Consider the following 16,298-nt stretch of genomic DNA (forward strand, 5'->3'; position numbering starts at 1 on the left):
CAGGTTTGACACAGATTTTGGGAACAAGCAAGTCACAGGACAAAGCTGAAGCACAAGCAGGCAGGATGATAAGGTTTGATGGCACCAGCATACAAGCGCTCCACAGGAGAAGGGATTTCACACTTAGCTTCATTAAATCTATCTTCCTGCAAGATAGGAAAAGTAATCACCCAAACCAGTTAGATTATAGTGATACAATCTGACACAGAGCCAGATGACATCTGATTTTGTTTGAAGTTGACACCTTGAGACAAGGCATAACTGAGAGGATCAGAGCAGTAAGAAGGTAGCAGGAACCTTCCCTCCCGCCCCCACAACTCCATGAAATCCATTGCAGAGTATTAAAAATAAACCAGTGTAACCTAATAAATTGAAGAAGATATTTAAGTCAGAGTGGGACAAAGAAAGAAAGAGAGAGACTAAAATGTGAAACAATAAAAACTGTTACTAGAGATCTATTTCAAGAGTCACACAAAAAGTCCTTGAGACCTAATGGCTAAAAATAACCACTTTCCAAAATCAATGGTATTAAGTTAAACATGCACAGTTTTTATTCCTTGTATTCTCATGCAAAATATCCAAGTGTTAATATTTCTGTACTTCCAAATTCATTGGAAAAGACTAATTATTGCAACACCCATAAAATTCTGCTGATTAACTCCATGAGTGCAACTTTCCAGCCGTGTAGAGAAGTCCTGACCCCCAGCTTACATTTTAGCAAAGAAATGAGATGGCTTAAATCTAAGGGGTTTCTTAGGAAGTTGAAGTACTCCCATTGCTTTATTTTTATTTTTGTTAAATAAAGTGATGGCCCAAGCAGCAACTAAAATGATGTAAAGCACCTTATCTGAAAAAGCTGCAATTACACTTCAGCCTCGGGAATACCACAGAGCTGCTACAACCCATTTTACCTGATCCATTAATTAAAACATTTTTCCTCTGTATTACTGCATATCTCAACAATAAAACCCACAGTGCTTCAGTTTAGAATGATGTATAATTTATTCATATAATTCACAAGTAGTTGGACACTACTCAATTTAATCTCCATATGCAAGTGATTTACACAAACATATAATACTAAAATTGATTGCTTAGAAGGTAAAAAATACCATGGGTATGAAATGCCATGGTAGATGCTGTTCAGTATACTACACAATCTTAGTGTCAAACACTTCTATTCATTTATGGTTTTAGAAAAAAGGCAGTTTGCCATTTTTAATTTTTTTTTTGTAAGTAGTCTGGGAAACATAAGCAGTTTTGTTCTAAACTTTCTAATAATTTATTTCTCCCAGCTCTTAGGAACTGAATTAACAACCAAAGCAACATTTTCAGTAGTTCAAAGAAAAGATACATATTTTTGTTCCTCCCCTGAATTCACCAAGCACCACGTGACCAAATCATGTTGCCTTCCAACATGACACAAAACACTAACCTCTGTATATCCAAAGAAATGTGCAGGAATCTAGACCATACTTTAGCATGGTGGTGTTGGTGACAACAGCCCGATGTTATAATTTTTGGCCCCTGCCAGTATCTGTTAGCTGTGAATGTGTTCACAGTTCACTGTGTCAGCATCACCAGACCGTTTGGTATTCATGCATTTGATTGCAATTCTGCATAAACTCTTCTCACTGAAACTTGTATCTCATAAGCCTCATTAATTTTGCATTAAGCATATAATGGTTGCATGGAGAAAATTGGACTTTAATGTGTTTGTCTGCATTAGATTAAATTACATTATCTTCTAGATGAGGTCCAAACATATATTTTGCTTGAAATGCCAGTAGTTATCTTAAAACATACCAAGAAGTTAAAAAGCTTTCACAATACAAGATCCAGCTACTTATTCCACATATACAAAAACACCGCTAGAGAAATACAATTCAATTGTCAATGCTGAATTATGAGGAAAGTCTAAAAAAATAGAAAAACTCTGATATCTGGACATCAATTCAGAAGGTAACACTGCATAATGAGGCAATATGAGCACCCATTTAAAATGAAAAATCCCCAACAAGAGAAGCAGAAGGGGATCATGTGACAAAAATAGATGAACACTGCGCCAAAAACATGCACACGGATTGCCATGGTCATTCAGTATGCTAGTGATGGTCTAACAGTGATCTAAATCAAGAGTGAGACAGTGCTTCCAAATAAAATCAACTGAGCAACTACATATTGATTAAACTTTCTGTTGCAGCAAAATGAGGACACAGAGCCATCTCTGGGTTCTGGAGCTGTCTCAAGATGCGCTTGTAAAATTTCTCTCTGACGCGATTGAATTCCATTATGTCCAGCGGATCCTCATCAATCCAGAATTTGTGGAATTCATGCATTAAGTAGCCTACAAAATAATAAGAAGGAAGAAGAGATAAATACAGAATGTAAAGATGACATACAAAATTAGAAAGTAGCCTGGAATTAATAATTATTATCTGCACAGAGAATCCTGGTCCCTGGGATCTGACACCTCATGACACTGGGCAGGAACAAGACTAAACCTATTCTGGACAATGCCAAAATTGGATGGATATTACACACACTGGCAGAATTACTCACTATAAACACAAAAAGTCACTAGTCCTCTTGACATATGGATCCACAAACTGAAACAAAACCAGGGAGTATAAAAACAGGGAAAGATGATGCAGGTGCTCATTATCAGTTCTTTGACTACGCACTGAAAAATATTAGAAGTGTTACTCCCACTAAGCAAAGATGATCAGCAGGCCTCTGCTGTAGAAGGGATGCTTAAATGCAGGGGAAAGAGCTGTCAAAGCACTATTTTGGTGGTGGAGCTGCAACTCTGCTGAAGAGTGGGCAGTAACACTAGAATGTAGATGCAAGTATCATCTGACAGCTGCATTTAAGGGGAAGCAATATTCAGACACTCCTTAAGTCACATTTGCTTTCTTCTCATTATTTAAAAAACAGGAAGGTCACTTCTTAAGGAACTTAGTGCATTTTTTTGTTTATACTTGTTTGTTTTACACCTTGGTTTGTTAGTGGCCTCTGTGACAGCTAAGAGATGAATCCAAGCATCCTAAAAACAGGAGAGCAAGACTAGCATTACAGTCTCTGTGCTGTGTCAGCAGAGTTTATTTCTTTTTTTTAAACTATGGGCAGTACAAGAAGTGTTAGCAGAGTACCAATTATGCATTTCCACCCCTTGTCTCGTGCTCTCACCCAGTACTTACAGAAGGTCTGCTGAAAGTGAGTGAGCGTTGGTGCTTCAGGAGCAACATTGTAGAAATGGGTCTTCAGAGCCCCACTCACCAGCAAGTTGTATGCAAGGTCTGTTATGTTAATGCCCACGATAGCAAAAGAGTAGCTGTAAGGAAAAGCAGCAACTTTTTTTGAGAGTTCATCTTCTTTCAGCACATGTTATCAAATACTGATGACCCTGACATTGCAGATTTTGTGTGCTACTGGGATGTATTAATTCTCTCCTTTCTGAGTTTCCAAGGTGTGTGTGGGGTGGAAAGCAAGAAAAACATTTATCCTGTATGGTTTGTACAGCATTTCCCTTGGGAAATACATGGTCACTGTAAAACCAGGAGTTTCATCACTGTGCCAGCCTTTTCAGTGGAACAGTACTGATTAATTCCTACAAAATGAGAACAAGCACAGACGTCCCCATGCTCCTGCATTCACCTCTGAAACAGGGCAAGGACTCCACATGGTGGCTACGGCTGCAGGGTGACCCATCATTTATTTTTAACTGCCTGAGTTCCCACTGGAACTCATTACCCATAGTTAGGAACATCAGGTTTCAACAACCTGTCCTATAAAGACATTAATATGGCTAAAAAGCTTGTGAAAAAGTTCTAGTCAAGTCACCACTAATTTCTTCCTAAAAGACAACTAGAGACAAAGTCCAGAAAATGGGCAAAAGCCTAAATCAGAGCATGCTGGAAACAGAAACAAGAAAATGAGGCTCATTAAGCAAACTCTGTCCTGCTAAGAGATATCTACAGGTGAAGTATATTTAAACACAACAAAACTCAGAAACTGGAAGTTAATTGTGAGGCTGGTGCATAAAGAACTTGATGCTTCCAACAGTGACTATTTCCCAAGAAAGCACATAAAGATTCACATGGTGATAAAAGCAAACATGTTTGGATATTCAGTGATTGGATTTTTTTCTCAGCTAAAGACAGCTGTCTTCTCTAGACTATCCTGGGTATTTTTTCAACTACCTCTATCAAGCAAACTGAAATATTTTCTTTTCCTTTAACCTTTCTTTTACGTTTCAGGAGGAAAAAAACCAAACCAGAAGTCCAGAAGTAAACTTCAGCATGAGGCCTAATGCCTAATGGCAAGTTTCACAGAAAAATTAAATATGGGCAGTAAAATCTTGTATTACAGATTTTTAGATACATTCAGAAGGAACATCCTGTTCCATACTCATGAATAATGCAGTTATACTAAACCCACTGTAAAAGAAGAAAAAACCCTCAGTACTATTTCTTTGCTGTTATGTTTTCCTAAATGCAGTTCTGAACCTGGCTTTGATGAAACTTGATCATGTCATGTGCTAAAAAGAATTAAACAGATATTAATCACCATACCATATATAGCACACAGAGAAAGTTTCTCCTTGCTTCAAAATTTTATTTTTTTTTTCTCAATCTAACTTGAACTGTTTCTCCTGTCATCTTTGATCAAAACCAAGGTATGGTCAAGACAGCAGATGTACATATGCTCACAGAAGTTTCCTTAAAAAAGTACCTAGGAAACACCTTTTCTCCCCCAAATACACAGCATCATTGTTACCTGCTGTGTTTGTAGCACATTTAAAAAGGTCTTTAAACTTACCCAATTGCCTTATCAAACTTTTTCTTCTCCCATTCAGCTTTGCTCAGTTGACTGAGGAGGAGAAAATAATTAAAATACAGTTATTGCCAAGCATAACTAACAGATTATTTTCTTTCAACCTCTCTGATGTTATAACATGGACTGAAAATGGTTATTTTACCTTCTTTTACAAGGCTAATCCCATTTAACACTGCTTGTGAATGATTGGATTGATATAAACAGACTTGCAATGGGTAACTGGTTTAGAGCATTGCCAACAAACTCATCTCACCACTACAAAATGCACCTATGTCAATGCTCTCAGCAAAAGCCCGTTGTTTTCCAAATTGCCCACAAAGGCAATCCACTTCAGTTAAGCTTGAGCTGTACAAGAACATGGAATTATATTTAACTAATCAAAAATGGTTTTAGCTTCTTCTTTCTGTTTTCAGAGATGTATGTGATACTCAGCACTGGAGGCATGATTCACCTGAGGCAGCAAACATGAAAATACTCTGACAGGAAGTTTTTATGGCCAGCCAAATTAGAAATGACTCAACAGCCGAAGATAAGGAACAGTGTTTCCTATTATTTGGCACAATAATGCAGTGCTTTTCAAGGACACAGAAGACGCCTCCCTTAAAATAAAATTAGTTAGGGAACAGATTGATTTTAAACTAAGTTTCAGCTCTTCAATGATTTAAAAGAGCTGTGTGATCCAACCAGTCATCCCACTAACCAGGTTTGAGTCTACTGAAATGAGCAAGTTTAGCAGAAATCATTGCCTGCATTTATAACCAGATAAAACAGGGGCCTACAACCTTGACTTGGCTGTGGGAGTTTTGTCTTAGTAAGGCAAATCAGTTTGCAAGCTTTAGGTCCCAAATTATAGACAGCTACATGTGAAAACATTGTTCTTAGACTACCCTTGAACTTCAATAAGTATATATGACATTAAAAACAATTCCCTGAGCTTCATGTAAATACAGTATATAAAAATTGTTGCCATTAAGTACTTAAGATTCTAACAGAGTCATACGCATTGTGACCTGAGGGTTACTGAGTGGCATGCATGAGGACAAAACATCTGCTCCTAAATAGCTTTGCATACAGGAATACATCATTCTTTGCTCATCCTCTAAAATCTGAACAATCTTTGAAGGCTGCAGCATAACACCAGTTAGAATAACCCAGGTAAAGACTGAATAATAAAAGTGGCACACATAGGATGTGGGAAAGTGAAACAGTTCAACTGAGACAGAAAATCCATTGATCATGATCCTGTCAGAAAACAGCACAGCTGCTAAGCAACTGCATCAGGAAGATCACCATGGGCACCACCTGCAGCATCTGTCTTCTACTGAATGCTCTGCAAAGGCATGGAAATTGCACATGCTCACACAGCACTCCAACACTTGGTAATCAAGCATGCAAATGAAGAATACTAACATATTCCAAGAGCTTTTTGTCACACAATTACCATTAGGAACTCAACAACCAAAAAAAAACCCAAAAAAAACCCCTGAGATCAAAAGCTTCAGGATTTAGATGTGAAACAGCTTTATGGGTACTTAACATTGCTGGCAGAAGAAAAATATCTTTTAAGGCAACTGATTTCTATGTAACTGGCTAGGAGGCCTCTACCCCCCAATAATTATGGAGTCTCTTATTGACAAATTACCTACAACACAGTTTGTGACACTTGAAGGGACCTGATCTCTCAGCAGTCAGGACAATGGAGTAACCAGATTGGAACCATCATTAGTCAAGGTAGACAGAGTATGTGACTATAAAGAAAGGGGCTTTTCAGCTCTGCTAACAAATATTTGGCCTACACTACTTATGATTGTCAGTCACTTTAACCACATCAAGCAAGGTGGATTTCATTTTTGATATGTAAGCATGTTCATTCATATATACCTAGTGTTCCACCCCTGAGTTTGGGTCAACTCTAAAGAAAAGAATATGGATCTCTTGGGGTTGCAACAAAGGCTTTAAGTTTATAACACACCAAATTGTAGAGTGATTGTAGTGTCTTAGAAAACTTAGAAAAAATAAAAAATATACCTTAGTTCCTTCTTAGTGACTTCCCTTTATTATGAAAAAACACAAAACAAATTAAAAGAAAGGTAAATAAAAATACAAAAATCACTTGAAATCAGAAGTGAAAACATTTAACACTAAATTTAACTATTTCCAGGATTCAGAATACAAATTTGCCTCTTGAACCTGATTAACTTTCAGGATCAGTATTTTAAAACAGACAGCATGTGGCAAAACCCAAGGATATGCCCAACAAAGTGAAAAACCCCAGCCCTCTTCATCAAAGAGAGCCAGCAGAGTGCCTTCTCAAGTTACTGTTTCTGGTCTCAAGCATTACCTGTATTTAGGGTGAAGAGAATCAGTGAGAACTTGCTGAGCTATCTCAGTGTCCCATTCAGCAAAATACCTGCGGACATACATGCTTAGGATGAATTGTCAAAAAAGAAACAACAAAGAAAGCATTTGAAGTCATACTAAGCTGTATATACACACCTTTTTAAAGGTCAGGGCATGTGTTACACAGTATGAGTAGCATCTGACGTGTTAAACTCATTAAACTGCCACTCAGACCCCCAGACTGAAAGATTAAAGCAGCCCCCAACTACAAGTGCACTCCCATATGAGTTTAGTGAATGTGCATTACCAAAGTCTCCTTTCTGCCCACCCTACAGAAAATCAGTTGTTTATGACTAGAGCATGTCGGGTGCTGAGCTGAAGAGAAAGCAGTTCAGGCTTCTTGATCTGGCAGATTCATTAAGCAAGATAAGAGTCAGCACAGAAGACTAAGAAATTAAATACATGGTAGGGATTAATTTCAAATGGAAGTTCAAAGCCAGAGCCAAGAGTCCAGATCCTCGACTGAGATTTACTAGGGAACAACAGAAGGACAGAGGATGATTTATGTCCTTCAATCCGTAAAAGCAGAAAATACTTATTTTTTTCCTCATAAGGAGAAGTTATTTTACCAAATGTTTCTAAGTTATGTAACTGCATGCAGAAAATACAAGAGCTGGAGAAAATAACAGGCATCAGTCAATTCCCAAATTAAAAAGTACAACTATGGCATTAACACCTGGTGTGCATGAATTGGAAGGAAAAAGTGGTGTGAACTCACTGCTTAATTTTGAGTTTGACAGAAATTGAAGTAGTAGTCAGTCTACCTAAGTCTGCCATTGGCAACTATATATCAAGTGTTTTGCTTAAGAATTCAGCATGAAATTCCCAAAGAAAGCAGCTGAGCAGTAACATAACCTTCCCACCTACATACTTCCAGGGCATTTTGTTTAAGAAGATCTAGAGACTGGTGAAAATATACTTTACATTTTCTTTCTGGAGGAAAGAGAGTGATAATTTACTGTGCCACAGAGAAACTAAAAAAGGGCTTAGCAGGTGGTATTACAAGGTTGAATTAGGAATACTGAAAGAAAGAAAACTCCTTTGAGAAGAGAAACACTCCAAAAATTAGGCTAGCAAATAAATGATTTCATTTGCTTAATATGAAGTCCCTAGAACTTTTATAAATTATTCCCACAGATTTGCTAAAATCTGCAAGTAATGCTGCATTTCATTACTTCAGACACATAAATCTATCTGTAGAGGGACATACTTACACCAAGTTATATAAGCCCAGGAGACCCATTCCTCTAAAGTCTGTTTTAGGATCGTCACCTTGGAAACCAATTTCACACCATTGCTTCGAAATCCGAGCTTTCAGTGGCGAATTCGGCTTCAAGCATTTCCACAACTAGGAAGATTACAGGTAAAACATAATGGAGTTTCCACACAGTACAGCTTTTTTTGTTGGATTTTTTTTTTCTCTTTTTAAACCAAGCTAAGTTCTGATCACTGAACAGATGACTGCAGTAACATCACTGCATTGCTATCCCAGTAACCCAAACACAAAAGCAAATGAAGTTCCTCTGGATGTGTGTCTGTGGGGGCAAATCCCAAACCGCTCTGCAGTACTGCAGACATTTCAGTCCTAAAAGACCCTTCTGACCTTATCACAGCTGCTCTAACATATCACACAAAGACTTGTTTCGCTCATGCTTTGTGCGTCGAGGTGGTGTCTGCCTCCATAAGCACAGAGACAGGAATGGGCTGGAATTTGGTTGTAAATCACTGACTGAGCAGCAGAGCAGCTTTGAGTCCCTGAGGCTCTGCAACAATCTTTTCTCTGGCATCTTTTGCAAGTCTCTGGAAAGGTTATAAATCAAGAAAGCTAACTTGGCTACCATAGTGTTGAAAAGCAAATTGGAGAACATTAAAAAAAAAGAAAAAAAAAATCCATACAAGGACAGCATGTGCACCATCATATTTAACTAAGGGAAGAATCATTCATTTATCTCACATAAAGAAATGTCCAAAGTGATTTAACAAGCCAGATCATCAGCTGGAATAAATCCATTTAACTGCACTGGTCCAGCAACTTTAGTGCCTAAATATCATAATGCTATGCACCTAAAAGCAGCCTAAATTGACATGACAAATACATACCTTTATGCACACCTTGTGTGCCACATCACAAACCCGCCTTTTCTGAAGTGTATTAAGAAATCAGAATTTAGAATTAAGGAAGTGTGTTAATCACCAACCATGAGTTGGTGATTACACCCTCAAGGAAATAACTTAGACAAAGTCTACTAAAGGGAAAGAGCTGTATGCATGCATACAGCATGTCACACTTCCCAAATAAAAACAGAAATTGCTTTAATTTTAGCAATTCTAACTGCATTTAAAATTAAGTGCCCTGGGAAGGTTAAAACTTTAATGATTTGAATTTATAATGACTGCATAAAGCATCATTGTTTAAACCAATGTTCATCCATCAACAGTAAATACAGTATTAATCATTAGTCCAATCACATTAAGTTGATCTTTCGTTCATAAAGTGCTCTCCTGGTAAACATGAATAAATGATAGCCATTAGGAATCCGAATTACCCATTGCAGAGATCACTTAGCAGAGTATCTAGAAGGAATGAAAACCAACCAGCCTATTCTTCCACAGTAAGGACTGGAAAATGAATTAAAGCCTTGGACATATTTCCATTTAACATTTGCAAAAGTAGAACATCTGCTGTAAACAACTGCTAATACTTAGGTGAACCTGATACTTTTTTCAACATTATGAGTTTGGATAATGTTGCATAAACTGCACTGTTTAATCTCTCCTCAGACAAATTATCAGTTTCCATTCTGCATTTATGCTCATGCAATTATGTTTTTAAAGCACTTACATGACTACAAATCATTGCTGACATGATTTTCAGGACCTTGCCCTCACAGGCTGGATGGCGGGGAGAGACTACAGCCAGCTCCTTGATCCTTCTCACCTATGATCCCATCCCCAGACCCTACTTGCTCTCTGGGCAATGTAGATGCCCAGGGTATTTAGGGACACTTTCCTGGAGTCAAAGGCTCTCTGTAATTTGCAATGAGGTCCCTGGATTTTCAGGGACCAACACAGTTGGCTGCCACCTGGATTTCTCACTTGCAAGACACAGGCTTCCTCAATGGGTAAATCTGTGTTCCTTTAGTTAAAACTCACTCTACTCCTATAAATTTGTGCATTTGGCTGCACAGGGACAAGATTTGAACAGGAGGAGTCCATCTGCCCAAGTCTACCTGCTGGTTAGAACATTCCTTCAGGGCACCTCTGGATTTGGACCATTCCTTGGTGAGACTTCCACCTCGCAGCAGCGGGCAAACCTTAAAGGCAGCTTTCCAGACACCAACAGGGGCCCAGACCATCTGAAGCATTTTTAGAAGTAGTTACTTGCATCTGACAGTGCTTGTATAATAGGCCTACCGGGATTTTTGTAAGACCAAGTAACTATGGTAAAATTTCCAGAAGCTCTCACTGTAAATTGTGTAAAGCCTTGCACTGCGAGCTACATCATCATCATCTGTTAAAGTTTTCTGTATTTTTGTCTTAAATTGAAAAAAGAAAAACCCCCACAACCAAACAGATAGTATGTTTTTATAGAAAAATTCTCTAAGAAGGCATTTTGCTTTTAGCCAATAAACTCACTATTACTTATTTTAACACTCTATGTTTATTGGCATTCTCTGAAGCATCTTGCAATACCTATGGTTAAAACCAGGATCAGGGCCAGGGCTTGCTATTAGACTGTTTTCCAGAACCTTTATTCTTTCCTCAATTTCTTTCTAACATAAGAATTCTCTAGCTCTTCCTCTGCTTATGGCTTCAAGATAGAAAAAATGCTTTTATTATCTGCTCCAGTGCAAGGCTTTCATGAAAGACTGAAGGAAGTAAAACCCAACTGGTACAGTTTTCATGACTCTGCATGTATTATCTAAAGAATAGTTTCATTTCGTTTTCACTTGAAAATATATTCAGTAACTATGAAGTCATCAGCTCCCACTCTTCCATTCCACACAATAAAAAATACATATTTTGTATTGGTATACATAGACATTGCCCTCAAAAATATAAGAAATTGTAGAAATAAATTTGGTTAATAGAGAAAAATACTCTTCTTGTGTTGGAGAAAGGTGCACTGAAGTAGGACATAAAGTTACTTTTCCAGAGCTCACTGCAGATAACAGTTCTGTGCTCTAAGACCTGCGTTATCCAGTGCCTAGATATAGTCCAGCCAAGGGAAATGTATTTATCAACCAGGGAGTGAGCTGCTTGCTTGGCAGGTGTTACACCCAGACCAGATAATAATGCTGTGTAGTCTTATCTTAAAAGAGGTACACGATGGAGGAAGGTGATGTTTCAAAGAGGTTTATGAAGCAGGCTTGGGAGCTGACATGAATAAAGGATGCCCTCTAAGTACCTCTTCAGTGCCTACCTTCAGCAGCATTTCCTCGTGTTGCGGATTCTCTGAATCGTACGGCTCTCGGCGCAGCTTCTCGACCTCTGCAATGAGATTCCTGTACCCCACAATCTGCAGCAGGCATGCCTGAAGAGAGACTCCCAACCTGAGGGTGGGGGGAGTAAAATACTCCAGCTCAATCATCTATCTCCATGAAACAGCACTACCATGTACACACACAACTAATACACACGACTAGCGTTACATCCATTAATTGATAGTCTAACACTTCAGTTGCAACAGGATCATTTCCAAGAGATCAATATTACATTAAACAAGGCATTGTGAAAGGCATAATCTCGTTTAGTGCCTTCCTTAGATCATAATATTTGGGATTTTTTAAAAACCGTGAACAGTGATTTTTCACGTTGAAATCCCATTATAACTATACACAGCAGCATTGAATGCCTATAACAAGCACATTACTGAATCTTTCTCCTTGTTCCAATGACAGCTTCTCAAACAATTCCCTGGGATCAGAGATGTAAACTTGAAAAAGGCTGAGGGGAGGGGGAAGAAAACTCAGCAAAAGCTAAAAATAATCATTTTGCTTCTGTGCCACAAAAGCTAGCATAAAGAAGCCAAAACCCTGAAGTAATATAGACTCAAAGATCTGCCTTCAGGCAGATTTGGCTTTTGTCTCATGTTAAGAATAATCATAATGGTTCTCTTTTCACTATAATTCAGATTTTTGTATTTCCTTTTCACATTTTCTGATGCATCATGAAAAAACCCAAACCAAACACATGAAATAACTACCCTCAAAAAACCCTAAACCAAACTTAAAAAAAAACCACCAGAAAACTCTGCACCAAACAATAGCTCTACATTAAGATTTTATAATACAAAATGCAAGTCATGCAGTATACAACTGCCATGCTCATAGAAATATTTGCTTATATACAGGAATAAGCCCTTTAATATTTAACAGTGTCTAAAATGATTTGAACACCTGGTATGAATTCAGAGGGCAAGCTAAGTGTGCACCCTTATTCCTCTATGGAACACAGGCTGCACTGATATTAAGCTGCACAGTTTCCTTGTCTGTGTGTTTGATACACAGAAACATTTTGTTTATTCTGTAGTACTCTTAATTTTTCTGAACAGAAGGATTGTCACTGCTTATCTTTTGAGGCAGGTCCTGCTTGTCTAAAATGATCTCCCCTCTATGGCAAGGTGACCTGCCTAGGATGAGGAAAAGGATGTAGATGTTTTCTACTCAAACTTTAGTAAAGCCTTTGATCAGCATTCCATCAGTTTCCATCGGCATTCTAGAGAATCTGGCTACTCATGGCTTACATGGGTGCACTGTTCACTGGGTAAAAAACTGTCTGGATGGACAAACCCAGAGAGTGGTAGGGAATGGAGTTACATCCAGCTGGGTAACTGTGGTCACTAGTGCCATTCCCCAGGCATCAGTTCAGGACCAGTTCTGTTTAATATCTTTATAGATGATCTAGATGAGGAGACCAAGAGCCTCCTCAGTCAGTTTGCAGCTGATACCAGGCTGAATGAGAGTATTCATCTGCTGGAGGGCAGGAAGGCTCTGCAGAGGAATCTGGGCTGGCTGGATCCATGGTCTAAGGACAATTGTATGAGATTCAGCAAGGCAAAGCACTGGGCCCCTCAGTGTCAGAAAGACATTGAGGGGCTGGAGCGTGTCCAGAGAAGGGCAGCGGAGCTGGGGAAGGCTCTGGGGCACAAGTGCTGTGAGGAGCAGCTGAGGGAGCTGGGGGTGTTTAGCCTGGAGAAAAGGAGCCTCAGGGGGGACCTCATCACTCTCTGGAACTGCCTGAAAGGAGGGTGCAGCCAGGTGGGGTCAGCCTCTTCTCCCAGGGAACAAGTGACAGGATGAGAGAAAATGGCCTCAAGTTGCCCCGGAAAAAGTTTAAATTGGATATTAGGGAGAATTTCCTTCACCAAAAGTTTGTCAAGACCTGAAATAGGCTGCAGGAAAGTAGTAGTGTCACCATCCCTGGAGGTATCTAAAAGACATATAGATGTGGCACTTAGGGAAATGGATTAATGGTAGATTTGACAATGCTGGGTTAACTGCTGGACTTCAAAATTTTCAACCTTTTCTAACCTAAATGATTCCATGGTTAATCTACAGAATCAGAGATGTCAGTTGTAGTTTTATCCCATTTGAGGCTATAACCCTTTCAGACAGAAAAACTTCCACAGTATTCTCCATTCTTTGATGTTTTTTTATTATTATTATTTTTATATTTTTTTAACACGCTTCACTAGCTATAGCTTTCAATTTTACAGAAAGGCTACATTTCAAAGAAAGCTGAAAAGCCTGGCAGACTGTGAATTGCTGTAGAGTATCACTAAATCACAGCCACAATGTTTTTAACTTCTTTATAGCCTCAGAATAGTTTAGAGCAGCAGAACACAGGCTGTGGCAAAGCAGAGCAATTTTATATTAAAAAAATACATGTTTTTAAGATCCAAGGTGCACAACATATTCAAAGTAAACCATTTTTGCACTTTATATAAAAGCAGTCAAAAGCTCCATGCAATGGTATTTGGATGAGGGGACGGGGTCAAATTAGATTCCCCCCCTTCCTCTTCATTAATGCTTTGTTTTCTTGCCAAACACAGGATGTTGGGTGCACAGGGTGAGGTGCTGATGTTCCACACCTCCTTGTCACCCTGGTGCTGGCTGTGACTGTTCTGAGAGCACGGGAGCAATGTACCTGGGCTTGGACTCCCACTGTAGTCAGCTCCAGGTGCTCCACCAGATGGAGGCAAGTCCAAAACTGGAGCAGGGGAACTAGATTGTTAAGTTCCCTCCCAACCCAAGCCTTTCTGTGATCTATGTCTGCTTCCATAGTTAGCGTAGGCTGCACATGTCACCACAAAGTTATTCAACCTCCTTGCTCCTACTGCTAAATACGCACACTTATCTGAGAGGAATTTGATAAAAGGAAATTACCATGGGATGCCCTCTCCTCTTTAGATCACAGCCGCCCACAGCCCTCAAGAACAGCCAGTGCAAGCACCCCTGGGATGCTCGTTCAGCTCTGCAAAGATGCCACATTAACAAAAATGGCTGCACACAGATTTGCAGAAACACATATAGTATGACACATGTCCCCCTGTCCTTACCCCAGGAAATTTCAAGTCTCTATTTAACACATTTCAAGTTTCTTTTTAACACAAGGCCAGAGCTTCTAAACAAGACAGTTTGGATACAGGTTTTTTATGTTCAAGAGAAGGCAAGATATTGGTTTTTCCTTAATTGTGTCTAAAGAAAGAGCTGACCTGCTTTCGCTCAAATTTCTCCTGAAAATATCAGTATAAAATAAATGGCTACATGTAAAACTTCAGTGCAGATGTCTAAAGTTCAGCAGAAATATGATTAATTTAATATAAGGACAAATTTAGTGTCAGACCATGTATCTATGTATGTGACATCATCTTGTACAATTCAGGCCCCCATTCCTCACTGTTTTAAGAAGATATTTTACCAAACGGGAGGGAAGTGTCATGGTGAAAGGGGATGAGATACTCAACTGCAGTAAAATATTGAATGCAAGTGTTCTAGTCTGAAAACAATTAAGCATTTGTCCTGTGCTAAGCATATGAACACCAACTGGATCAAAACAAGATAATTCAGGTGATTTTTTTGTTTGGGTTGTTTGGGCTCTTTTTTTCCCCCTTTGTGTGGTGTTTTAAAAAAAATATTATCATAGAATCAGAGAATGGTTTGTGTTGGAAGGGACCTTAAAGTTTTTCTAGTCCTAATCCTACTGCCATGAACAGGGACACCTTCCACTTGATCAGGTTGTTCAGAGCCCCACTTAACCTGGCCCTGAACACTTCCAAGGATGGGTCATCCACAACTTCTCTGGGCCACCTGTTCCAGTGCCTCACCACCCTCACTGTAAACATACACCTAACATACCTCAGTGTAAACTAACATCTAATCTAAACCTCCTCTCTTTCAGTTTGAATCCATCCCCTCTTGTCCTGTCACTACATGCTCTCCAGCTCTCTTGTAGGGTCTTTTCATGTGCTAGAAAGACCAGATCACCAGAAATGTAACCAAATGTTCAGGGTCCTGATTGCAAGCCAGGGGAAGTCATTTGCACGTCTGCTCTCTCTCTCTTCTGAAGGACAACATTTCCTCAGAGGCCAAAGGCATGCCATGAGGGGAATCAGAGGGTGATCTCTGGTATTAAACAGAAGAATAATTAATTTCTTGTTTTCTGAAATCATTCCATCCAGTTACCCAAGGGTCCGACACTGAGAAGGAAAGTACTTGGATCACCCTGACTGCTAAACATTGCAGTTACTGATGTCCACAGGCCAGGCTCTGAGCTGTGCACATTTACATCTTGCAGTTTTTCCCCATGTGTAACCTTCACTAATTTTGCCATTGCTGGGGGCTTTTTTCCTGAGTTTCAGCAATCAGCACCCTGTGCAACATGAGAGTACCAGTGCTGTGATGCCCTCCTCAGATGGCAGCCTCTCAGAAAGGCCTCACTTTCACTTGAAGCAGTTGGTCTTTCATCACTCCCCCTTTGAAGAGCATGTGGACAGGGTCAAGAGACACCCCTGAAAAAGCGCTGTGCTCATTTCCAGAAAAAAAATCACAGGGCTT

General features: G+C 39.2%; 1 protein-coding gene across 3 annotated transcripts in view; it reads right to left on the bottom strand.

The window, feature by feature from the left end:
• Positions 1-528: 528 nt before the first annotated feature.
• The window catches only part of ELMOD1 (ELMO domain containing 1), a 43,805-nt gene continuing 28,035 nt past the window's right edge, over positions 529-16,298 (bottom strand). For all 3 annotated transcript variants that reach the window (XM_015632939.3, XM_015632929.2, XM_015632948.3), the window contains exons 6-11: positions 11,663-11,792; positions 8,454-8,587; positions 7,181-7,249; positions 4,822-4,872; positions 3,201-3,334; positions 529-2,347 (exon numbers count right to left, since the gene is read on the bottom strand). In XM_015632939.3, the coding sequence (XP_015488425.1) occupies positions 2,175-2,347; positions 3,201-3,334; positions 4,822-4,872; positions 7,181-7,249; positions 8,454-8,587; positions 11,663-11,792 (691 nt within the window). In that variant the 3' untranslated portion in view covers positions 529-2,174. The remainder of the gene's footprint in view (positions 2,348-3,200; positions 3,335-4,821; positions 4,873-7,180; positions 7,250-8,453; positions 8,588-11,662; positions 11,793-16,298) is intronic.

Source organism: Parus major, chromosome 1 (genome assembly GCF_001522545.3).
Source record: "Parus major isolate Abel chromosome 1, Parus_major1.1, whole genome shotgun sequence".
In the NCBI taxonomy this organism is placed as follows: domain Eukaryota; kingdom Metazoa; phylum Chordata; class Aves; order Passeriformes; family Paridae; genus Parus; species Parus major.